This window comes from Erpetoichthys calabaricus, chromosome 10 (assembly GCF_900747795.2).
Source record: "Erpetoichthys calabaricus chromosome 10, fErpCal1.3, whole genome shotgun sequence".
NCBI lineage: Eukaryota > Metazoa > Chordata > Cladistia > Polypteriformes > Polypteridae > Erpetoichthys > Erpetoichthys calabaricus.
The window spans coordinates 162,337,710-162,364,691 of NC_041403.2; the positions used below are offsets into that span (position 1 = coordinate 162,337,710).

Genomic DNA, 26,982 nt, shown 5'->3' on the forward strand with positions numbered 1-26,982 from the left:
TAATTTTACATTTGAATAAACCGCATGGACGTGTCATCTGCATGAGGTGTATGTTGGGCTCGCGTGATTATCAACTTGACCACAGTCTGCAGAGCTCAAGGAGAGTGAAGCACAGCTCTCACCACATCACATTCTAACACATCTAAGCATGAAGGCCTCATCTTTGTACTGGCGCCGACCAACTGGCAGAGCTGGACGACTTCTCTTGAGCACTTTTATCTAATGGAGCGCACTGAAGGTAAGTCTCTGCTAATCTTTTAATAACCCACCTCTAAAGTTGACATGAAACTTGCCACTTAAGTACTGAGACAAAAACTCTCCAACTGTTTATCAGGAGTTTCCCTTATTGGTGACATCTGAAAATTCCTATTGAACCCTTCCCTGCTAACTTTAAATTTCTAAATTTATTGACTCCTACGTAGAGGACAACAATATCAAGTTGGTGTGGAACCTGAAGGAAGCAGGAGGCTTCCATGATTATTCTTGCTTTAATGATATTAATCATAAGGGTCAGGCTCCCAGGGAGAGGCCAGGGCTCTGGGCTGCATGAACATAAGCCAACAAGTAGGAGAAGCTCAAGTGTTATAATTTGGGAAACTTTACTAATTTTTGGTATTGAGATATTTTTTTTTCTAAAGCACAAATAGGTTTTGGACAATTGCAATTAGAACTTCAAGAATTGTACAGAAAAGAACACAAAGAAAAGTTGAGAAAAAATTGAAAAAGGATCAGACGCACTGCTGGAATAGAGATTTCCAAATTTTGCCTTCTGAATTGGTGGTACTTGCTTTCAAAATTTAAAACAAATCGAAAGTTTTATGCCGATGGTAATAAAACATTTAAATAGGCCAAATTCTATGTTATTGATATAAGTAACTATACCAGAATTCTGTTTTTATGTAAATAAATCCTACTCCGTTGGGCTCTTCAGTAAGGCCCTTAGCCTGAAAATGGCTCCATGGGCGCTTTTCAATGGCTGACCCTGCAAAAGACAATTAACCCTCGAGGATTAAAAAAGTGTATCAAATATGTCATTATAATTATAATTTTTGTTTATGTAGGTATGAGTCTAGAAATGTGCTTTTGTATGTTGCTGACTGGATGAAAAGCAATTTCCATTTGTGGACAATACAAGTTGTGGAGCATGAAGAGTCCCAAAAATAGTTGAGGTGCCAACCCATCCATCCCGAATAACTGTGAGGCAAAACACAAAGTAATAAACCAGCACTATGGGGGGGGGAGGCTCAATAACACAAATTAACTGAATAGCCAAACAGTTCAACTCCAGTAGGTCTGTCTGGAGAGCCTCGTCCTGTCGAAGGCTCAGGTCACAAGGGTGACAGCCCCCTTCTGGAAACGGATGTTTTTATATGCTTTGGATTGGAAGGGGTGGGACTTTTTGGAGTGATGGGGGTGTGGCTACAGAGGGACGAGACAACCGAGATAATGACAGCACCCCCTCTTGTCCCCAGGTTGGTACTGCATACCTGATCAGAGCGATTCTCAGACGCGCATACAAAACTATAAGCAGTACTTTGCTGTGTATTCATATCTAATAATCTTTTCATTCATTGTTTTATTCACCAATAAAACTATTAAAAATGCCCAAGATTTTTTTGTAACTTTTGCATTTCACAATTGCAAAATTGCCTGTGAATTGAATTTTGCAAAACTGTATGCAAATCCAAACTTGCCTGTTTTGCTCATCGTTAGTTGCAATAATGTTGTGTTCAATCAGCATCCATTTCTAAATTGGTACTAGAGTGGGGTTATGAGTTCAGAGCAAAAATATATGATCATTTTGCAAGCAAACAATCGTGATGGAATCCTACCTCCTGGTCTAGAATACCACAATTATCATAACAAAAAACAAACATGTTCATCTCAAAGCCAGTCTGCAAAGTGTTGTGCATTACTCGAAATATGCTGCAATGCTGTCACATTTCGTGAATGGGGGCTCTTGTTGTTCTCCAATTATACAAGACATACTCATTATAGGGGAGGAAACCGCACCACCACAACAAAGAATATGATCTTTATAGAAGACGATACGAAACATCTTCAACGTGTGCTTGACATAAGGAAAGACCCTCCACCACCACCACCACCACCACATAAAATACTGAGTGCAAAAGTAAATGGTACTTTCTCACACAAAAGTATGATGTAGGTACAAAGTTGATCTATCTATCTATCTATCTATCTATCTATCTATCTATCTATCTATCTATCTATCTATCTATCTATCTATCTATCTATCTATCTATTTGGTGTGTATATAAAAAGAGAACCCAACTTGAGGACCTGTAAGCCATTTATTTCTCACACTACACACTCTGGCCTCCTTGTCCTCTCATGCAGTTTTTGCCTGTCTAGGTCTTCATCCTCTTTTTTTCCATACTGGTTCAATCCAGTTTGCCACCTGCTCTCGAGACAGTAGTAGACACCTTTGTATGGAATCTCTATTTCTATTTCTTGGCATGTCTGTCATGTCTTGGCTTCCCCATAATCCCTTGGCACGTCTTCCCCATAATCCCTCCAGCCACAACACAGTCCCAAATAAAGCACTGAACCTACGACCCACAACCCACAATCCTCCACCTTGGCACCACCACTCCTCCCAGGCAACCTTGTCTTCTTCCTCCTGATTCTGGCCTTGAGTGGTGGTTGCTGGTCCTTTTTATAGCCCACCCGGAAGTGCTCCAGGTGCTTGATCACCTGTTGCTAATTGCACTTCCGGGCGGGGCTGTAGAGGTGCCCAGGTTGGCTCTGGGATCCATGCAGCACCCCCTGGCAGCCACCCCACATCCCATGGAGCCCTGCGGGGAACTGAGGCACCATCGTCACCCAGGGAGGCTGCCACCAAGCATCCCGGGGGAGGTACTGAAGAGCTCATGGCCACCTCTTGGACCCTCAGGTAACACAGGGTAAAAGCACAAGACTCTTTTATTTTCTTCTTGTATAGTGCACAAAGCACCCTTCACTCCACACTATTCATATAACTATTACACACTAATCACAAACCAATCCTCCTCGCCCAGACACTTCGCCACCCTACCTCCCAGCTCAGCTCAATGTACTGGGCTTCCCAGAGTCCTTTTATACACCCTGACCCGGAGGTGTTCCTCTCCAACAGTCCAAAGTTCCTTATTCCTTCCGGGTCAGGGTAAACAGTCCTTTTCTTCAACCCGGGAGCATGTTGTTTCTTCCTGTCACGTGACCATGACGTACCTCCGGGTTATAGGGCACATAAGAGCCCACGAGCCCTCCTATAGTGACTCCTGGTGGCCCCCAAGGTATCCAGCAGGGCTGCGTATAAAAACTACATAGTCCATGAGGCCCTGCTGGAACTCGGGGCACGTCCACGCTGTTGGGAGAGCTCCTCCTGGTGGCCTGGGGGTGAGAGCCGGAGTAAGAAGCCGGCAATCCACCACAATATATATATATATATATATATATATATATATATATATATATATATATATATATATATATATATATATATATATATATATATACACACAGTACATGTTGTAGATGCCACATGGGCTGAACAAGCATTCTGGCCAGAAGAGGGGATGGTTCCTTACATGGACAGGACGCTCCTAACAGGCAGATAGGCAGCTTGATGGCCGAGGTCTCCAGGACTCCTATTACGTGACATCATCTCCTGTTGTTATATTGTATTGAGGATTACTTGTGTTCTATTCTGTGTATTGTGTTGTATTACCCCAATTTTATTGCACACCCACTTCACGCCCAGCCTACCTGGAAAGGGGTCTCTTTTTGAACTGCCTTTCCCAAGATTTCTTCCATTTTTTTCCCTACAAGGGTTTTTTGGGAGTTTTTTCTTGTCTTCTTAGAGAGTCAAGGCTGGGGGGCTTTCTACAGGCAGGGTCTGTTAAAGCCCAATGCGGCACTCTTTGTGTGATTTTGAGCTATGCAAAAATAAATTGTATTGTATTGTATTTAGCTCTGTAGACAGCAAAGACACCATGTTCAATTCTGCTATAAGTTTTATTGTACAAAAAATGTATATCGATATAGGTGATTGCATTTTCATGCCCACTGCTATTATCCTGCAGTTCATCAGGTGTATCACAGATTGCAACAACAGCCCCCTCTACTGATATCAACCAAAACTGCAGGTAGGCACATCTGCGTATTAATCTCCCAATTCACCCCTTTCTTCCTATTTATAGTCATTATATATTAAAAAGCACAATGAAAATGAAATTTTGACATAAAATATTAAAGAAATATCTCAGAGACAGAGGCATGTCCTATTCAGAAAAGGAATTTGAACCCCAAACTGCTGGGACAGCACCCTATTGCTTGTCATGCACAACACTTCTGGTTCTCAGTTTCTCTCCATCTTCACCTTTGGTTTACTGTTGTGTAAAGATTCATCTTCACGCTCGGCTTTTTCTCAATGGCTTACGTGCCTCTCCTTGACCGTGTGTCATGCTGTGGCTCTGAGGTGGCTGATTCTGAAGGGGCTGATTCTGGGGTTGCTGATTGGCGTGGATGCAGGATTTGTGATGCATCTGTGGGGCCCAGAAACATAAAAAAAGGAAAACCAACATTAAGTGAGTGGACTTTACAACTGTATTGGAAGATGCAAGCATATAAAATGTAGAGGTTGAGGCTTTGGCCTTCAAGCTTTGAGGCTGTGGGTTCAAATCCTGCTGCTAATGCTTTATGACCTTGAGCAAGTCACGTCACCTGCCTGTATTCCAATTGGAAAAATGTCACCAATTGTATCTCAAGTGTTGTAAATAAGTAATTGCAATAAATAATTGTTCTTCTATCAGGATCAGATATCATCTACACCAAGGTGGTGGCCTACCCTAGATGGGCACAAAACTTGAAATGGTATACTGGAGGAAACTACTGCAGATACACACTCAATAAAGACATTCTTAGGAACACCATCCTAATACTGGGTAGGACCTCCTTTTGGCTCTCAAAACAGACCCAAATCTTCATGACATGGATTCCATAAGACTTGAGGAGAACATGCAAACTCCATGTCGAAAGTGTCTGCACTTTGGTTTGAACCCAAATATTCCATGCTATGTATTGTAGCTGGGTGCCATTTTTGGTAAAACTTTTAGTCTATTAGGCCTTTCCATTATATTGACTTTTATTTAATTGCTCAAAGTAGGATGAGATCCTTCAAGTGTGCAAACCCCAAAGTAGCCCCTGTCCTTGGAGTGAAGTATCACTTATCTCTTTCTGTGTTATCTAATACAGAATGATCTAATGTCCCATGTATGGACCTATTTATAAAAGAAGATCGTTGAAAGACAAGCTGAAGACCACGTTAAAAAAGTATGAGATCCCGCCTGTGGATGTGGAGAAGGTTGCTTCTGACCGCAAAAACATGATGGCAATTGTGTCAAGAGGGGGACCCTCCTGAGGAAGAAAGAAAGGACAGCCAAGAGACAGCACAAGAGCTTACCCGTTGCTGCTGCTACAATTACTGGCACTGTTACATGCAAATACCCACCATGCAACAGAACTTATGGATCCAAGATAAGACTTTTACGGCCATAAGAAAACTTACCGTCGGGGTTGGTCTCATCTGTTACAGAAATCTCTTTAACAGCCAATAGCGTGCTGCCTGATAGAGCCGGCTCTGTGTGAATCATTAACAGCTATGGCGAGTTCAGCCACCATCTTTGCTTTTTTTTTTTCCCCTGTGGCATTTAAAACCATCCGAGAGACAAGCTTCTCCTCTGTTTCTGAGGTCCAAACCAGCCACATTCCTTATTCGTTGTTGCTTTTTTCGATGCATTGTATTTCCAGATGAGCATTCATTGGCTGTCATCTCCCATGCCCTCAGAGCCTACCCTACGACTAAAGACAAAGTTAAACCTGTTTGAAGTCTCAGACTAGTTGGACTGAGTCACTTGGTATATCATTTTAGACGACTGGGTTCATGTGAGCACTCCGCTAACGGCCTCCTACTCATTAAGATAATGTAAATGAAGGCTATAACAGAAAATCGTGGAAAAGTCACGTAATGTAACATAGCCTTAAGTAAAGTCATTTAAACATGGAGAGAGTGTACAGAGACAATGACGGGCTTGGGGCTGTGACCGGGATTCATTGAGTCACTATGTAGTAGTACTGTGCTGTAGCTGCACTACCTAATTGGACCGCAAACCCCAGCAGTCCCAGTAGTATTACACGATTGAACAGTTTCAGAGTGGCACAGGGCTTGCTGGGAAGAAGGATGATTAGGCACTTTCTTTAAACAGGAGCCAAAGACGCGGAAAAGAGATTGTGATCATCTGTGTCTTTTTGTTTCTACGTTTCTCGCTCTATTGGATTACCATGGATTACAGTTCTTTCTGGATTTACAGCATGTGCTCGTTCATGTGATTTCATCTTGATTGGATATGTCTTCACCTGGGGAGCCCTCCTAATCATGTCAAATCTACACATAAAAACTGGAACCTGGTAGGACAAAACTATACATTTCATTCAGATGGCTGTTCACTGGGAATCCTCATTCTACCCACCATCATCACCGGCATCTGCTGTACTGGACTGTGTTCAGACTGTGTCATAAGTGTTGTTATTCAGGTAGATCCTAGTGCTCCATTCGGTTTCATTTGTTCTCTGTTGGTTAAATAATTATTTCTGCTTGAGGAAATTTGGGTGGGATTTTGCATTAATCATTTATTGATTGTTTTCTTCATTTAGTTAAAATTAGTCAGTTAACATTATTGATTGTTTTCTTTATTTAGTTAAAATATTCCTTATTTGTTCACTTTGAGCCACTTTGTTACTTGTCCTTGTTGTGAATGTAAGAGTTGGGTCAAGTCTGGGTGCGTTTCTGGGATCCCCAAAATGAAATAAACAAATTACTATTTAAGCACATTGAGAGTGGAGGGCCTTCTTCACCATTACAGTATTACCATGCCACTAATAATAAGAAGAACAACACTGGGACCAGGGTGGAATATGATTCAATGGTATGCATTGCCACCCCATGTATCCAGCATCCCAAGTTCAAATTTTATGCCTGAATTGTTGTTTGTGTGGAGTCTGCATGTCCTCCCCATGTGGGATCTCCTACAGGTATTTCAGGTTTCAAACCACATCCACAATAACTTTCCGGGTAGGTAAACTGATAACTCCACCTTGGCCTCTTCTGGCTGTGTAGGGTTCCTGTAAGCTCCAGCTACTTGCTCTCTACAACCCTGATTTGGATTAATCAGAATGGAGAATGTTATGTTAACACCACCATAGTGTTATCCTAAAGCTATGGGGTGACCCACACTAATAATAGGCAGGTCAGGGGCAACATAATGTCTGAACCCAGGTCTCCTGGACCAGTGAGGCACTGGCGCTATCCACCCAAGATTCCATAATTGTTATTATTTGTATGTGCACTGAGCATGCTTACAGCTAATATTAAAATGAGAGATTTTTTACTTACATTTTTGCCCGTTCTAGAGTGAGCAGGACCTCTGAAAGACAAAAGTGAAAACTGAGTATTAGAGAATTCTGATTTGCAGGACAAATCGTGCTGCTTTATTTACAGTAGATCACTTTTATTAAATGCAATACGATAGACATTACAATTCATCTCATTTAATAAACCCGTCTGTTCCAAACTATGTAAAGTCAAAACCAAAATGCAGGGTTCAAGTAATCAATCACCACAGAGGCAGAGAATGACATTCCAGCAGCTCAGCCCTTATCAGTAAAGCTCTGTGCTCCTCTTACCAGCACAGCCGTCTATGATCTTAGTCTTACTGGATGCTGTTGCAACAAGCAAGTATTAATTGAAGAGTTCAGTTTTTTATATGTGGGTCATCCTGGTTCCAACTTAATGTTGAGGGCTGATCAATTAAAAGGCCTTCAGTTTTTATTAGTTCAAGATTGGGAATGTGAGGAATGTAAAACATGATCAGATGATGGGCATCTCAGGGCCAGGCAGCAAGTACAACCTGCAAGTCCTAATGATTGTTATGAAAAGATTGATTATTATTAGGAGAAAGAAGTTTACAAGGCTGTGGTGGGTTGGCACCCTGCCCAGGATTGGTTCCTGCCTTGTGCCCTGTGTTGGCTGGGATTGGCTCCAGCAGACCCCCGTGACCCTGTGTTCGGATTCAGCGGGTTGGAAAATGGATGGATGGAAGTTTACAAGGCAAGTTAATTTGTATGAAAACAGGCACAGCATGAGGTCATTACTACGAAGATAACATGTAAAGTGGATGACGAGAATTATGTACGAAATGGGGATGTTTTTGTGATTAGAAACGAAATAAAAACTAATCATGCCCAAACCACCGAGCTCATTTCATGAACTGAGACAGGCTTTATGTGCTCTGCAATTGTTTTCTATTCTATGCAATAAAGTCTTAAATTCTGACTGCCTTTCTGAAGACTCTGCTTATTTTTCCTGAAGATTTCTCCACAACACTGTCGCTAACTGTGTTGTCTTCATTTTCCTCTAGTGTACTGGGAAGTCAAGAAAAATGAGACCATTTATTGGCCGGCTAAAAAGATTACAATATGCAAGCTTTCTAGGCAACTCAGGACCCTTCTTCAGGGCAAAATGTAACCTGAAGCTGCCGTCTTTCTAGTTAGCCAATAAATGGTGTCATTTTACCTGACTACTTCCACAATGGCTAACCCAGTACAACACCCTAGTACTACTCCATGGTACTGAGAAACCGCCCAGTCAGGACAACTGACTCCGCCCCTTCAGGTCTTAACAGCATGACCGCCGCAAAAGAGGCGTCACTTCACGACCGACCAACCAGAGAAAGGGAGCTCCTCTATAACTTAAAAAAAAACATATCCAATCAGTCCACCCCCATGCTAATTGGATGCTATTATTTGTTCTATTTTGATGGCATTGAGTGATTGTTTTGTTGCTTTTTTTCCCCTTTAAAGTAAACAGGGATGGCCGGGTTGTCACCGCAGAATTTATTTTAGTCAAGTCTGTCATTCCCTCCGATGACCACAAATTGCAATAATAATTTTCTGGCTAATGACCTGCACTCTGAATTTTCACTACTCACTTGCTTAGATCATTTTAGGGTTTTCCATCTCTCTGGTCCTAGAGGCTTCCATTACTATTAGAATATCCAAAGCTTTTTTTTTTTTTATATATTTTATTAATTTTATTGTAATCATTCCGTACAAATAATCAATTTACAAAAAATAGGATTGAAAACAAATCAAATCCCACCCCTGAGAAAGAGAGCATGGCAAAAGGAGTAATACTTAAAGCTTGTAAACATACCTAAATTGTTGAGTTTAATAGGGTAATGAAGATAAATGGAGAAGGAAAAGAAATGCGGAAATAATTATTTCTTCTTATTCTAAAATATTATTGATTAGATCCTTCCAGGTTTTGAAAAAGTTCTGTAAAGATCCTCTAACTGAGAATTTGATTTTTTCCAATTTCAAATAATATAAAACATCGGTATCCCACTGACTTATCAGAGGAGAGTTAGGATTCTTCCAATTTAACAAAATAAGTCTGCGTGCCAAAAGTGTAGTGAATGCAATCACCGTTTGCTTGTCCTTCTCCACTTCAAATCCATCTGGAAGAACACCAAACACAGCTGTTAGTGGGTTAGGAGGGATTGTGATACCAAGGCTGTCTGAAAGGCACTTAAAAATTTTGGTCCAGACTGATGTTAGTTTGGTGCAGGCCCAAAACATGTGACCCAGTGAGGCAGGAGCTTGGTTGCAGCGTTCACAGGTTGGATCTTGCCCTGGAAATATTTTGGACAGATGTGCTCGATATATAATTTTTAGTTGAATAATTCTATGCTTTGCACATATGGAGCTCGAGTGAATTCTCTGCATTGCTACCTTCCACTCCTTTTCTGATATATTAATTAAGAGATCTTTTTCCCATTGTCCTCTTGGATCTTTGAAAGGAAGGGACTCTAATAAAAATTTATATATTGCAGAAATGGTGTCTAATTCCTCGAAATTGAGCAGTATTTTTTCCAGCATGGTGGAGGGTACGAGATGAGGCAAATCGGGCAGGTTCTGTTTAACAAAGTTTCTAATTTGAAGATAGTGAAAGAAATGTGTAGTTGGAAGGTTAAATTTGGAATGTAATTGTTCAAAGGATGCAAAGATATTGTCTATATAAAGATCTCTGAGCAATTTAATCCCAAATCTTTTCCAGATATTAAAAACTATATATGTTTGCGAGGGTTGAAAGAGGTGGTTCTCCTGCAGAGGTGCCACAGATAAAAGATTTTCCATCTTAAAATGCTTTCTAAATTAGTTCCATGTTCTGAGTGAATGAAGCACAATTGGGTTATTAGAATATTTGCGATAACTTGCATTTATTGGAGCGCAGAGCAGGGGATATAAAGAAGTACTGCAGGATTTTACTTCTATTGTGGTCCAGGCCTGTGGATGTTCATCTATTTGTGTCCAGGTTTTTATGGCTTGTATGTTTGCTGCCCAGTAATAAAACTTAAAAATAGGTAGAGCCATGCCACCTTCTGCCTGAGGACTTTGTAGGGACGCTCTTCGGATACGTGAATGTTTTGAGTTCCAAATAAATGAGGTTATGGTTGAATCTAATTGCTTAAAAAATGATTTATTGATGTATATTGGAATGTTTTGAAATAAAAAAAGAAGCTTAGGAAGGATATTCATCTTAACAACGTTAATTCTTCCAGCTGGAGTGAGATGAAGGGTTGACCATCTATGCAAGTCTTGCTTAATTTTTTCCATACAGACGGCAAAATTTTGTTGATAAAGAGCTTTATGTTTACTTGTGATATTTACCCCTAGGTATTTAAACTGATCTGCTATGGTGAAAGGTAGGGTGTCCAATCTAATATTATATGCTTGTGAATTCACTGGAAAAAGTATACTTTTATTCAAATTAATTCTGAAACCAGAGATCTTTTGAAATTCTGTAAGTGCTGTTAAAACTGCCGGCACAGTGTTTTCTGGGTCTGATATATATAAAACCATATCATCTGCATATAGAGAAATTTTCTGTTCCAGTCCTTTTCTGAAAATCCCCTTTATCTGATAAGAATTTTGACAGTGGACCGCCAGTGGTTCAATGGCGATTGCAAACAGCAGTGGTGACAAGGGGCATCCTTGTCTGGTGCCACGTTCTAGTTTAAAGTAGTCTGAACAAATGTTGTTAATACAAACTGAAGCTTCTGGATTGGTATACAGTAGTTTGATCCATGCACAAATATTCGGGCCAAACCCAAATTTCTCCAATGCAGTGAAAAGGTAGTTCCATTCAATCATATCAAATGCTTTTTCTGCATCCAATGATAATAATATCTCTGAGGTGTTTGACTTTGCTGGTGAATATATAACATTAAACAAGCGTCGAAGATTGGAAGATAAGTGTCGGCCTTTAATAACTCCAGTTTGATCCTGTGATATTACCGAAGGAAGCACTTTCTCCATCGTTCTAGCTATAATTTTTGAGAGTATCTTAACATCATTATTCAGAAATGAGATTGGTCTGTATGATGCACAATGTAACAAGTACTTATTTTGTTTAGGAAAGATGGTGATTAATTCTTGATGAAAGGTTTGAGGTAGAATTTGATTGTCTCTAGCTTCTGTAAATGTTGCCAATAAGAGGGGAGCTAGCTGAGTGGAGAATTGGATTGGAAATTATCCAAAGCTTTTTTAGACCAGCCACCAATCTGTTACAGCTGAATGGAGAACATATTACCGTAGGCCTAAAATTTCAACCTTGAATGGATTTATATGTTTCCATCACCCCTGCACTTTCCAAATGTTGCCATACAAATGTTTGTTTGTCAGACCGTGATTCTGTGGACACAGCAACTGAAAATTAATCAATCAATCCCGTCTTGAGGATGGTGACACTTAATATTATAATAATAATGTATACAGTACTTAGAAAAAAATACTTTTAGAAACCCGTTCTTGTACTTAACACGAGTCAGAAATCATATAGATCATGAAATGATTAAGTTCTGGCTGGCTGGCCGAGAATCAATCAGGTGACTACAGACCCTCATGGTGTCCATCACATCACCTTACCTGTTTCTAGCTGCTCTCCGCCTTGCTGTGGAGACAAAAAAGAAAAAAAAGAAGAAAGAACTCTTAAGTAATATGAACAGACAACATTTAGGGAGAACGTAAGAAAATGACTAAATAAATAAATAAGGAACTAAATATGCAAACAAATAAATTCTGTTGTACAATGTGACAATAAATATATAAAACAGTATAATTTGTGAACAAATTAAATAAAAAATTCAAGAAGTTTTATGCCTAATTTGTGTATTCGTTTAATTATTCTTTCATTTATTGATTTTGGTGACACCACACATAACATATGAAATACACAATGAAATGAAAAATGAACTGCGGTGGGTTAGCACCCTGCCCGGGATTGGTTCCAGCCTTGTGCCCTGTGTTGGCTGGGATTGGCTCCAGCAGACCCCCGTTACACTGTGTTCGGATTCAGCGGGTTGGAAAATGGATAGATGGATGGATGAAAAATGAAAACTGTTGCTTTCACTTGTCAAAGCTGAGAGGGTGGGCTCTAGCGAGTGCTGCGTTTTGATTGGTGAATCGTCAGCAGAGTGCAGTCCTATCCACTTCATTCTTCTAAAATAACATCGAGTCAAGTTTTCAAAGTCCCTAAAGTCCTGCTGTCTGCCATGCTACTTGGTCACTTATTCCAAGTGTCTGTGTGAAGAAGAACTTCCTAATGTTTGAGTGAAATTTACCCTTTTCCAACCGTGTCCCTGTGTTCTTGATGAACTCCTTTTAAAATCCCAGTCTTGAACCACTGGACTAATTCCCTTCATAATTTTAAACACTTAAGTCAGGTCTCCTCTTCATCTTCTTTTGCTGAAACTGAAAAGGCTCAGTCCTTTTACTATTTCTTCACTATTCATCTCCATGTAGCCCTGGAATCAGCCTAGTTGTTCTTCTCTGGACTTTATCCAGCACTGCAATGTTGTTTCTGCAGCCTGGGGACCAAAACTGCACCCAGTACTGACAGATGAGGCCTCGCTAGTGTGTTATAAAGCTTGAGCAGAACCTCCTGTGACTTGTACTCCACACATCAGGGTGCTATAGAACCTGATATTCTGTTAGCCTTCTTAATGGCGTCTGAACACCATCTGGTCATGACAAGCCCACTATGACTCCTACATCCTTCTTATAAGGTGGACTTTCGATCTTCACACCTCCAATTGTGTATTCAAATGTAACATTTTTACTTCCTACGTATAATACTTTACATTTACTTCCATGAAATGTCATCTGCCACAAATCTACCCAAGCCTTTCTGTTGTCCAAAACCCTCTGTGATGATTCAACAGATTCTCGATTATCTGCCAATCCACTGATCTTGGTATTATCTGCAAACTTGATCAGCTTGTTACTGATATTCCTATCCAAATAATTTCTATATGTTAAAAATAGCAGCGTCTCCAGCACTGACTCCTGCTGGTCACCACTTTTAACATCAGTTCATTCTAATAAAGTTCCTCACACCATCACCCTCTGCTTCCTGTGTTTTACCCAATTCTTCCCCCCATCCACACACAACTCCCTAAACTTCCACTTCTTTTAGTTTGATGCCCAACCTCTCATGTGGCACCTTATTAAATGTTTTCTGAAAGTCCAGATAAATAATCTCATATGCTCCATTTTGATCGTATCCTTTTGTTGCCTCCTCATAGAATTCCAGCATGTTGGTAAAACACGACCTCCCTCGTCTCAATCTTGATGTATTGCTCAATCTTTTCCTTGATAATTCCATCCATTATGTTACCTGTGAATTTCCACGGTCCTGAATAGCACAGGGTTCCACGGTGAAATAGACTGACTCCATTCCTGCTTTCCCTGCACACCTCAGACTTTGGATACAATTCCAAATCAAGTCATCTTCAGAAATGTTCCAATGACACCGTCAAAGTTGAGTCTATTAGCGGTGGACAAACGGAATGAACGTAGGGCACCGATGAAGGACTTTGTTGAACGTTGCAAACTGAAGTATGACATTACTGTTGTCACGCCCCTCTGATCTTGGAGCTTCAATCTCTATGCTCTACAAACTTGTTTCGTAGCTGGCATCTTAACCCTCTTGTTGTTAACAGATGTGAACTTTATAGAGTTGATCTTCAAACGTATTGATTATTTTTTTATAACGCTTCCTGCAAAAATACTTTGGGAAACTGAAGATGTTTTTAAGAGAATGGATTCTTTCTTATCTCTCCCATAACAATAATGTGGAGACCAACAAGTCATCAGAGTTCATTTGTGGATGAATAGAACAAATCTGAAAGTAACTCTGTTATTATGCGCATAAATCCTCCGTGTAATTTCGAAGTCGTCGTATAAAGTCATGAGAATGCTTGTTAACTCTTTCAGGGTGGATGTCGAGTTTTGTCAAAAAAAGAAGATGAATTTTTAGTTAGACTATCTTTGCTAGAAGGAAAGTTAGCTTCATTGGTTTTGACCGAGATTCCCTGAGAGGAGCAAACACCAGCGAAAATGGCACCGACATCTACCAAGAGATCGAAGTGGATGCATAAAGCGAAATACTTCGTGGACAATGTTTTGCATATTATCGCCGAATTAGACTCTGAATTGTCGGACTACAATTTTGTGATCGAAAACAAATGTGAGATGTCAGCATCAGCTGATTGGTCCCCAGCTGATCGCGTTGCTGAACAGGTTCATGTAGCTGATGTACCTACGGTAACAATGACAAGAGGTACAAACCAGATTGCGATGCACTGTGACCTCCCCCTGCCATGTCAAGACAGCCTGGTAGCCAGCCAATCGCACATCCCTGATGAACTGGTGGCCACAGCACGCGGCAACAGACATTTTACGTTGATTTCTGGGTGAAACCATAGCTTTGTTTGATTTTCAGAAAACTGAGTTATTCGAAACAAAATATTCAGCCCTCAAAGAGTTAAAGGAGAGAGGTAAGACAAAGACTCACCTTTACATCTTCTGCAGAAAACCCACGTGATGATTCCGATGACAGTAAGGAGCAGAGCGAACCCTCCGCCTATGATGATCCACAGGTAGGGGAATTCAAGTAAGAAACCAAATTCTGAAAGAAATACACACTGGAATGAAGAACAAAGTAACAGAGAGAACATTTATATGTTACAGACTCACAACTTCAAAGTCTGATGCCCGGTCTTTGTTAGCTCTGACTGGTTTTCCCTGTGGCATTTTTTTTGCCGTTTTTTGTTTTTTCTTGCTCATCCCAGGCATGTGAAAATTAGTTTGATTTGTGCCTTTAAATTGGCCCAGTGTGAGTGAGTGTGCCTTGACTGACTTTAGGGTTACGGTTCCCACAATGGGGTGCTACACACAGGTCTGTCAAGCTATTGCATTACTAGCTGTCCCTCGTGGCTCTGCTCATGCAGTAGTGAAACAGGACAATCTTTAAAAATCAATAACAAAAAAAATGTAATTATTTGTACTGAGAAGAATTTATATTGGTAGATTTCATATCAGAGGGCCTCTTGGCATTCAGTATTTTTGGTTTTGCTATCAGGGGCGAGAATGTAGCTGAGATCTATTTGCCGAAAATGTAAAAATTTGGCAAGGAATCTCTGGCCAACTGGAAGGTAGGTACGCTCCAACATCAAATGTTGGCAAGAGAGCATCCCCCGCATGGGGAGAAGAGCACGTGACTGTGATATCTCTGCCAATCAGCAACTACCTTCTAAAACACACGTAGCTCTGATATTTCACTCAAAAACATCAAAAGTTACTCTTTAGCAATCTCTAGATGATAATGCCTGCTTAACAAACAGGTATTGCTAGCTGATCAGAGGCAAGCTACGCTCCAACACGTGGCAAGGGGTAGAGCGACTTGAATGGATAACCAATGGGTACGGGTAACCAATGATTTGCTTATGGCAGCAGACTCTGGACAAACCAGCATATTAATTCTGTTAGACCTCAGTGCAGCATTTGACACTGTCAGACATGACATCTTACTGTCCAGAATGGAGAAAATGCTGGGTATCTCTGGCACTCCAGTGGTTCAAGTCCTGTCTGACTGATAGGCAAGAGTTTGTTAGTCTTGGCAAGAGCAGATCCAGCTCAGCACCAGTCACACAAGGAGTCCCTCAAGGCTCTGTCCTCGGTCCTCTGCTTTTCTGTATTTATATGCTTCCCCTTGGCCATATTATCCGTAGCTATGGACTGGGTTATCATTTTTATGCAGATGATACTCAACTCTATTTCAATGTTAAAAGTGGAACTTCATGAGAGCTTTCTCAGCTCACAACCTGCCTTAGTGAAATTAAAACCTGGATGGAGCAGAACTCTTTAAAATTAAATTGCAATAAAACTGAACTCCTGCAAATTGGGACTAAAATGCAACTTAATAAAATGAGCTCCTTCCCAGTCTATCTTGGCGGTGATCTCATCAGACCTGCCTCTACTGTAAAAAATCTTGGTGTCATTTTTAATCCTCCCTCTCTTATTCCGCCCACATAAATCACATTAAGAAACTTTCTTACTTTCACCTCCGTAACATATCCCGTGTTTGCTCCTTCCTCTCCTTTTCTAACGCTGAGAAACTTGTCCATGCTTTTATCACATCCCACATCGATTATTGTAATTCCCTACTGGCAGGTGCCCCTTCTAATCTTGTATCACAGCTCCAGCTTATTCAAAACTCAGCTGCAAGAGTCCTTACTTGAACCAGCAGCAGCGAGCACATCACACCCATCCTGCTCCGTATTCACTGGCTCCCTGTGTCTTACAGAATCGAATATAAAATCCTACTAATAACCTACAAAGCTTTAAATAACCTCGCGCCAAACTACATCAGTGACCTTCTCCATCACTATGTGCCTGCCCGCCCACTAAGGTCCTCTGATTCTGGTGATCTTGTTGTGCCCCTCACTAATCTACACTCCATGGGTGACAGCAGGGCCTTCAGCTGTATAGCGCCCAGACTCTGGAATGACCTACCAAAATTAATCAGGTCAGCTGACTCCATGAATTCTTTTAAAAAACAACTCAAAACTCATCTGTTCAGGACGGCTTTTAGCTCTACTTGACTTTATTACCCTTCTCTCAGTTTACTTCTCTGTTAAGATGCCAATGTAACCTGTGTGTGTGTGCTAGACCATCAGTTATGGTGTCTGTTTCTTTTTTTTTCAGAATTCACTGTCTTAATCTTCTTTATTCATTTATCTGGTTTGTACAATGCTATATACTGTATATGCTGCCGTTCTTTATTATATTCTGTAAGTGTCTTGAGCATGGGAAAGGCACTATATAAATAAAATGTATTATTATTATTATTATTAATTGAGGCTGGCGCAGGAGTGAGGAGGGTCCCGCCAAGCTCCCTACTCCTGAGGTCCCGCCTCCCTCTTCCCTCGGCCCGCAGCGTCTCTCTCGGATTTGTGAGAGTAAATCGGTGCTGCAACCGAACTCTAATGCTTAGCACAATGAGAGAAGTTGGAAAATCTACCGGAATGTTCAAGCAAATTATAAAGAGAAAAAACAAACCAAATCCATTAATTAGTTCTCTCGTAAAAAGCAGAAAGACATACAGACAGACAGGAAGATGTTTGATTTTATATACATAGAGATAAAACGGAATCCAGTAAAGTGAGGAGACCCTGTGTAGGCCCATACTCCGCACCTGAACATTTCTTGAAAATCATTGAAAGGTGGGCTCGCAGGGGACACAGTGAGGTGCAACTCTTTCTTTCGGATTATGGGAGTCGCCACCGACCATCAACTGAAGCAGTGTGGCACTGCAGTGAAACTTTTGGACACTTTGGAGAGGAGAGCTGGGAGAAGCACACTGGAACTTCTGCACTCTGACCTCCCATAAGAAAGAAAAATCAAAGCCAGAGATCTCCTTCATATCGTTTTGGTTTCTCCTCAACAACAATGAGATCAGAAAGAAATAAAATAGAGACACCATCTTTTGTCTCCTGCTTCTCAGATTTTTCTCCTGTGGATAAAATAAGCCAGGATTCTCCCCAGTGAGATATTAAATATTCCAAAGTACGGTAAGGAGGGGAGAGTAAAATGTTAGAGATGCTGTAAATGTGAATATTGAAGGTGGCGACATGATATTAAAGAACTTGGTGCCCTGTACACTGATTGATCAGGGGGTGCAGGGGTTAAATAACATAAAAAACATTCATTACTTGTGTTTCATAATCCACACATCAAGCCATCCAGTCTTGAGCTCACAATATACAAGACATATCTTTTTTTTTTTTGCTAAAATATCATGAAATGAATAACTATGGAAAATTAAAGCAATCCACAGACAGGAAGCCCCCTTATAAGAAAATTTTACCACTCAAAGGTTGATGGCTCACGTGACTTCACAGAGATTCTCATGTACATTTCATTTGAGAATCGACTTTGTCACAGATGTCTCTCCTAGAATTCCTTAGGAGAAAGCGCTTTAGACAAAAAGGAGACACGACTGTGAATCCAAGAAGTCCAAAGTGAGAGTTTGGTTTGAAAGGTGTGGCATATTTTGTGAGATCTTGTTTCAGTCTCTTATAAGACTTCCTATTTTATTTATTACTGGACTGATGACTTACAACACCCGAGATACAATTGAGTTCTTTTCATTTTCGAATTGGAACACAGGCCAGTGAAATGACATGTTCATGGTCACACATTGGTGTCAGTAGTGGGATTTGAATCCAGACCGCCAGGGTTTGAAATCCAAAGTCTTCACCGCTATACGACACTGCCTAGCTCTTCATTTACAATGATTCTGATCTAACTTGTGTACAGCAATATAAATTAGAGCAACAAATTGTGTTATTCAGAAGCGAGGACTACAGCTTTGTACTCCTAGTAAAGGGTTTCATTACCACCATCCGTACATTTGACCAGATATGACTGAGCACACAATTTGAAGATCTGAGCCCACTGTATGACTTTGCTGAGATCTCTGCTGAAACTCCAGATCTGCAAATATTTCTAAAACTCTGTTTTGACTTTGTCATTCTGGGGCACTGAGTGTTGCTTCATAAGGGGAAAAATTAATTGAAGTGATTTAAGCACAAGGAGGCAACAAAAGAAAATGTGAAGAAGATGAAGGGGTCTGAATACGTACTGAAGGCATAGTACGATTAGCAATATACCATATTGTCCCTTACAATAAAATTTTGAAAAGGGGTTCCACGTTATTTTATGTTTTCAGAGAGAAAAATGCTCAGAATAGTAAATCTGTACAAAACATAAGAAAATAAATAAACAAACAAACAAATAAATAAATAAATAGCTAGCTCACCACTTGAGACATCTACTGAATTTGCCGTTGCAACCTTCTTTGTTTGACCATCTCCATTCTTTTTTGTTGACTGTGTAGGCCCAGGCATTTGGGGTTTTTCTATATACAAATATTCAAAGAAAAAGTTATTATTTTGTAATTTGTAGACACATGTGTTACCGGACTCACGGTCTAGGGGAACCTGGGCCAGGTACAAGCCACTGTTGCTACAGGGTATAGCCACAGTGATATGGTGAAAAGCATAAAAGAAACAGGCAGCAGTCCCGAGTCTCAGACCATACTTCTCTGTTCTCTTTATTCTCCTTTTCCCAGAAATATACAGTGATCCCTCGCTATATCACGCTTCGACTTTCGCGGCTTCACTCTATCGCAATTTTTCTTCATACACGCTTACGTCACTACACATGCGTTTTCTGAGAACGTTTATCTAAGCCCCACGATGGCTCCTAAACGTGCTGCTTTTTCTAAGCCTTCTGACAATAAAACTAAGCGCCGGAGGAAGATGCTTACTATCCAGGAGAAGGTGAAACTCTTGGATATGATCAAAGATGACAATACCCTACAAAAGCCTCCTCACGCATATGAAAAGACAGCGCCAGCAACTGCCTATCAAGATGTTCTTCAGCCGCGCACCCAGACACCCACTGCCTACTCCTAGTACTCCTTCAGCAGAAGAAGACAATGACGCACCTGCTGAAGATACTGCACCACCTGAAGACTCTCCTACTGAGGTCGTGCCTTCATAGGTTAGTGGTTGTGTGTAAGAACTGTGTGTTTGTGTAATTAAATGTACAGTACAATAATCTACTATATAAAAGCGGTCGGGATTGTCCTTCCGTCTCATGAGTGCAAAGCGTAGCGGTATTACGCTTATCACAGACTTACTACTTGCGGCTTGCGGTACGAAGCGACGTGATGTGAGCAGAGTTCTGGTGCTCCCATCATTCCCTTGCTTTTGTGCGCGATGCGCTGGAAAAATAGACAAAATTATGTCTCTGGAAATAATTCATGTTGATGGAGTACAAATGCCTCACCGCGTAGTAAATATCAGGGGAGATGGTGCTTGCTTATTCTCATATATAGCTTATTTAGTGCATGAAACTCCGTCTTTAGCGGTACAGATTCAGGCTGACATTGTACGACTTTGGACAGGCACTCGAGGGGATAAAAAAACGTAGGTTTTCAGGAGATGTTATGAATGGGCACTTTGATGTTCTCATTCCCTACACTTACATGCCTGATGTACACATGGAGCGCACACAAATTCAGGATAAAAGTCGGTCGCCTTAAAAGGCGGGTGAGCCTAGTAATAATATGATATTTGTAACGTTTAATATGTCTTATTTTCTCTTATTTTGTCTAATATATTGGGTAATATGAGTGTAATGGTGACTAAAGGGTGTTATTTCATGTCTAGAGGGCTCTAATAATGTTAAAAAATGTATTTAGAAGGTCGTAAACAGGTTTTCTATACTCTAACTGCGAAAATATTCGATTTATAAATAAAGAATCCTACTTTGCGAAAATTCATTTATCGCGGTAGAGTCTGGAACGGATTAACCGTGATAAACGAGGGTTCACTGTATATATGCTTCAATTTCTGCATAGATCAACATGGCAATCAGTGAACACAATGGTCCAAGCCGATTTCCTCTGCATAACAAATAGTGTAAACACATTTACTTTGAGTACTTGATTAGAAACCAATGTCCCCAGAACTCGTTAATTTTCCAAGGAAGCAGACAGTTCTGTTTCCCCATATTGTGTGTAGATGGGATACTAAATCAAAGCAGTCTGACTATTCAAAGCAGGTGACTCTTTAGCAAGACAGGTAAATATTTATGTCCTGTAGATAGCCATCAGTAATAACCTGTAGCAGAATTTTCCAGAAATTCTGCCTTTTCTTTAAAACACTGGTTTATAGCCTATTACACTAAGCAACACACCGTAATGTCATTTTCTTTAGAATACTGAATTCTAGCCCACTACACATGCATGAACTCTGCTGTCTTTTTACATGGTGTGATATTTGCCCGGACACCACCAGTCGGAGACCACATCTTTATCAAATGTACTTTTTATTTTGTCTTCCCACAACACACTACTCAGTCCTGCACAACAATGTTTTCAGTCCCAGTCACCTTTCTCCTGGGCCTTCTCTCTCCTCGTCCCTGGGCCACCTGTCTCCTCTCTCCAGGAGCTTCGTCCTGCTCCTGCTCCCGAATCCAGCTCCATGACAGGAGGGAGGCGGGCCCCCTTTATCCTCACCCAGATGAGCTCCAGGTGCTGTCCATGACGTCATGTCCTGGTGTGGCGGAAGCATCAGGAGAGCACCCGGAAGCACTCCGGGTGACCCTGGAAGGATCGTCATTCATGGGTGTGGCGGAAGTGAATAAGTCCCGGGCTCCATGAGGCTTTGGGCGCCCCCTGGCGGTGACCAGAGGCCCCAACGGTCTTGAGCCTCCCTGCTCCCCTTCCGTGGGCCTCTTCTATTCCAGGGTGGTTGCCCCCTCGTGGCCAGGAGGACAAATATGCCAGCACCAAGTCCTTCCAGGTGTCCCGGCCGGGTCTGACGCCCAGCCGTGTACGACAATGGATACATACATACAGTGCTCTCCATAAAGTCTGGGCCAAAATCACATCTTTCCTCAATGTCCCCCTCGGCTCCACAGTTTACAATTACAAGCCAAGAGATTCAGACATCGTGATTAAAGTGCACACTGAAGACTTTCATTGAAGGGGATTGGCAGACATTTCCATCACAATGTGCTTTGTCAGCATGATCCCCCCATTTCAGGGCACCATAATGTTTGGACACAGCATTGGCAGGTCTATTAAAGCTGTTGTCATATTTAAGACTTTGTTGCATATCCCAGCATGCAATGACTGCTTGAAGTCTGCGATTCATAGACATCACCAGGTGCTGAGGGTCTTCTTCACTTACACTACCAGTCAAAAGTCTGGACAGTCAACCAGGAACACAAATAGTCATTGTGTTAAAAGTGTAGTATAGGAAATCCATCTTATGAACCCATTTATCCAGGGCGGGATTACTCAGAAACTGGAGCCAGTCCTAGAAATTATCAGTTGCAAGTACATCACAGAGCCAATAAAACAGCAATTCAGCCACATGAACACATCTTGTAAATTCCACACAGGGGGCAACCCTAGACTTGAACCCTGGTCTCCAGAAACTACTGTACCACTATGAGTTGTTAGTTACATAAGCTAATGTCTTCTGATGTTCTTCCAAACAGTGCTACGAGAACAGGGTTTCTGGAACTTTTCCTTATTGCGATCCAATTTTGCCGCCTTTAGTGTCTTCAAGATTCATTCCTTGTTGAATGCCTGGATGATCGTCATCGTCAGTTGGGAGAGAGTATCCTGCTTGGAGAATCCTGGGTGACTGTTGTAATGTCAATTGCTTAATCAACCAGCAGTGACCCCCAGTAAGAAAACCATCTGCAACATATCACAATTGAATAAGAAGCAAGCAAATGGCAGAAACCCACCAACCATTGATCAGATAGATCAGAATATTGCTAACACAAATGCCAGGTTAGGTCAGGTCAGGTTGGGGAGTATGCACTGGTACAGCGCGTAGCCGCACCCACCACACAACAAAATAGCTCTGGATCCCAGTTGGAAGCTGCCCAGGCAGACACGCAATCCACCCTCTGGAAATGACCACCTACCTGCCACAGCCAGGTGTTACGTGGACGTCCCCTTGGCCTGGTCCAGCTGTTTAGGTCCTCAGCAATGAGGGTCCTGTGAGCTAGATCACCCTCTGGGAATCACGCCACATCGCCGTATTGCAGTAACTGACGCCCCCTCACAATGCAGGTAATGTGCCTCATTCGGGACTCCGTGAGCAACACAAAGTCAAACCAGGGGCACCCAAGGATTCTCCGAGGAGACACACATGAAGGAGTCCAGTCTTCATCTCAGGTCACTGGATAGTGTCCATCTCACAAATAGGTAGCACCAGGACTCTAAAGACTTGGACCTTCGTCCTTTTGCATAGATATTGGGGGCGCCACACACCCCTTTCCAACGACCTCATGACCATCCATGCTCTCCCAATCCATCTACTGACTTCATAGGAAGAGTCACCAGAGACATGAATGTCACTGCTGAGGTAAGTAAACCTCTCAACGAGGTCGACACTCTCTCCAGACAGACACACTGCTGATGGCTGTGCCCAAGAGGTCATTAAAGGCCTGGATCTTGGTTTTTATCAGGACCCTCACAAGCCCAGACACTCAGACTCCTCACAGTCTCTCGAGAGCCCCGATCAGAACCTGCATTGACTCCATGAAGATCAGAGCATCATCAGCAAAGTCAAGATCAGTGAATCTTTCTTCACCAACAGATGACCCCACGACCCTGCCCAACACCCAGTCCATGCAAACATTGAACAGAGTAGGAGCAGAACACACCACTGACGGACCCCAGAATCAACTGGGAAAAACACAGAGGGTCTGCCTCCACTCTGCACAGCACTCAGAGCACCAATGTACAGGCCAGCCATGATATCCAGCAACCTTGGGGGGATCCCACAAAGTCTCAGGATGTCCCACAGGGCAGCTTGATCAACTGAGTTGAATGTTTTATGAAAATCGACAAAGGCTGCAAAGAAACTCAGCTGACATTTGTGCTTGTGCTCCATGAGAGCCCTCAGTGCCAGGATGCAGTCGATGGTAGACTACTTAGGCGTAAAACCAGACTGCTCTGGTCACTGCTAGGAGACCAAGTGATCTTTGATCCTATTAAGAAAAGGACCATAAATATGAAAGCCACTATAAGATAGATAGATAGATAGATAGATAGATAGATAGATAGATAGATAGATAGATAGATAGATAGATAGATAGATAGATAGATAGATAGATAGATAGATAGATAGATAGTGCGACAACTGAAGGGTTTGACAGACATTGATAGAAAGAACAACATGTTTTTATTTTCTTCAGTCTCGTGGGAAACGCCTTCCTCATTTCCCACAGGCACAACACAGTTCCACAAGCACAAACCACACAATATTCTTCCTTTCTTTTCTCTTCGTCTTCTACCACCCGACTCTGGCTCACTGAGTAATTTCCTCTGGCCCCTTATATACTGTAAGTCACCCTGAAGTGCTCCAGTTGCTCGTTGCCCCACTTCCGGCTGCACCTCCGGGTGTGGCAGAAGAACCGCCCACACGGGCTCAGAAACGACTGCAGTGCACCCTGGTAGCATCCCGTGTTCCCAACAGGGCTGTATCCAACTCCATCTCCCATGAAGCCCTGCGCGAGTCTGAGGTACCGATGCCATCCAGCGGGGCTGCCATCTAGCGTTCTGGGGGAAGTGATACTCTGTCCACACTTGCTCCCCTGGTCTCGGCCCCGGCCATCCATGATGATAGATAGATAGATAGATAGATAGATAGATAGATAGATAGATAGATAGATAGATAGATAGATAGATAGATAGATAGATAGATAGATAGATAGATAGATAGATAGATAGATAGTATACTGTATAACAATTACAATGTCTGTCTATCTGTTCCATATTCAGTCCTTCACCCTTTGACTGATTTAGACCAAACTTTGCATAGCTGCTCTTTAGGATTCTACAGACAATAAAGATTACTTTGGAGTCCAACATGTTGTCCCTGGGGGTCCCAGAGGTGTTTGTTTTTTTTTTTTTTACAGTTTGCATAACAGTGCCACCTGCTCGCTCAGAGCAAGTGAATCATCTGACCAGACTGTAGCCAGACAAGCAGATGGAATGGCCAGAGCGCAGTGGCGGGCCATCAGGGCCTTCAAGACCTTCTCGGCTGGCCTAAAAAAATATCTGAATCACAAACCGATGTTAATTATATTTTGTCCATGAATACTTATTAAATAATTCCAAATAGTTTGTTCGCTTCCTTTCATAGCTTTTCCGATGGCTGTGCTGCTTCCAGACATGTATTTTTGTATTAAAGCATGTAGCCAATCACATTTCAGCCATCATTTGTTGCCCGGCAGGGTCAAAGTCAAAGAAGTCTGCCAGAGGCCTTCACAATCCGTTCTGCAGGCCCTCTAACACAAAATAAATGTCGATTAAACCGTTGCTTCAACCAATCAGATTTTGAGTTGGTTTCACTAGGGCCCTCTAGCAGGCGTATGGCAACGTCACCGTATTCAGACCTGTTGAATGGATAGGATGGTGTAATAGAAAAATCTGAATGAGAGCATCATGGGGCAGCTGTACACATTGGTATGTTTGGCAGTGAGCATTCCTGTGTCCACTGCTTCTGTCGAGCGGACATTTTCAGCCCTAAAGCGAATTAAAATTTATGCCAGAAATACGACAGGGCAGGTTTGACTTTCAGCATTAGCTTTGATGGCGATAGAAAGGGACTTCATGATGGAACTGAAGCACACAGATAATCTGTACGACAGAGTAATTGAACTGCTTTTGAGGAAAGAGAGGAGGATGGATTTTGTTTACAAATAATCTGAATTTTTGATGAGTAAAATGTTGCGGTTTTCCTAAATAATATTACAAGTTTATGAGTTATTATTGATGTTCACCCCTGGTTTGTCTGTTCAATAAAGGCATTTATTGCGGCTATAGGAGTTATCTATCTGCGATGCAACGGCTCTTTATACTGTATTTCTGCATATTAAGATGGTTTTAATAACCATAAATTAGTTTTTGAGGGGCAGGTTGATTCAGACGGAGCACTACTGAAGGCCTAGGTGTGTAATGCATGGTCCACCACTGCCAGAGCGTAACATTACTTACCCTGGCAATGTTTGTGAGCTGCTTCAATCTACTGTGACATAAACAGGCATATCGTTCGCTTTAGCAGGGGGGCACAGGGTGAGGTTTGATCGAGAGTGGAAGAGAAGCGCAACAAACTGTCCACCATGAAGTAAGAGGACAAGTCAGACATAACAGCATTCATGGTTACAACCCAGCAAGGAGTTACTGCATTTGTGAAACCCCATCGGACCCAAAAAGAACCAATTTACAACCCATTCTACAAATCTACCCGGGAAATGCCAGCTACTTTAGCTAGTTAAACCTAAAAACAAGTCGGCCCAATTACGATCCGTCAATAGCATCATCTTCGGCGTATTGCCTACCTCTTACAATGAGGGCTGTCCATCCTCCTGTGGCATGTACTTTGTTGTCCTCTCCCTTTTTGTATTTCTCACAGGAATAGTCTCCTGCATCGCTGGCTCTGACTTTTTCCACTTTGATGCTGAAGTTGAGAGGTGAGTTCTCCACTGCCCAGGTCACCCGAGGGTCACTCTTTTCATTATCCCTGGGAACAGCAGCGAAAAAGTGCTGGCGCTCACTGCCTGTCTTCTTGAACCATTTCACAGGACCCACGGGAATCTCACTGGAAACGCTGCATAGTAAGACTACATTGCTTCCATCTAGTGCTTCTACAGTCGGCAGTTGAGTGATTTCGAAGGCAAATCCTGTAAGGCCAAATAAATTTAGTTAATAATGAGATAGCACTTGTTCTTATCACACATAAGGCCACGTGAGATATCATTTGCATGATTTGTCTCCTTAATTTGTCCACATCAGGGCACTCGTTTGCCTCAACAAATGTGGAGGGTACACATCTACACTTAACACAAAGCAGACGGATGTCCATCCATAACAGAGCATCGGCCATGTAGTTTTCAAATGCACATTACTTCTGCATCCAA

The 26,982-nt window shown here is 41.8% G+C and overlaps 1 protein-coding gene across 1 annotated transcript in view; it reads right to left on the reverse strand.

The window, feature by feature from the left end:
- Positions 1 to 3,998: 3,998 nt before the first annotated feature.
- Positions 3,999 to 26,982, reverse strand: part of LOC114659712 (tyrosine-protein phosphatase non-receptor type substrate 1-like) — a 33,883-nt gene continuing 10,899 nt past the window's right edge. The window contains exons 2-7 of the mRNA XM_028812334.2: positions 26,404 to 26,745; positions 19,283 to 19,381; positions 14,975 to 15,088; positions 12,046 to 12,070; positions 7,454 to 7,484; positions 3,999 to 4,547 (exon numbers count right to left, since the gene is read on the reverse strand). Coding sequence (XP_028668167.1) covers positions 4,413 to 4,547; positions 7,454 to 7,484; positions 12,046 to 12,070; positions 14,975 to 15,088; positions 19,283 to 19,381; positions 26,404 to 26,745 — 746 coding nt within the window. The 3' untranslated portion in view covers positions 3,999 to 4,412. The remainder of the gene's footprint in view (positions 4,548 to 7,453; positions 7,485 to 12,045; positions 12,071 to 14,974; positions 15,089 to 19,282; positions 19,382 to 26,403; positions 26,746 to 26,982) is intronic.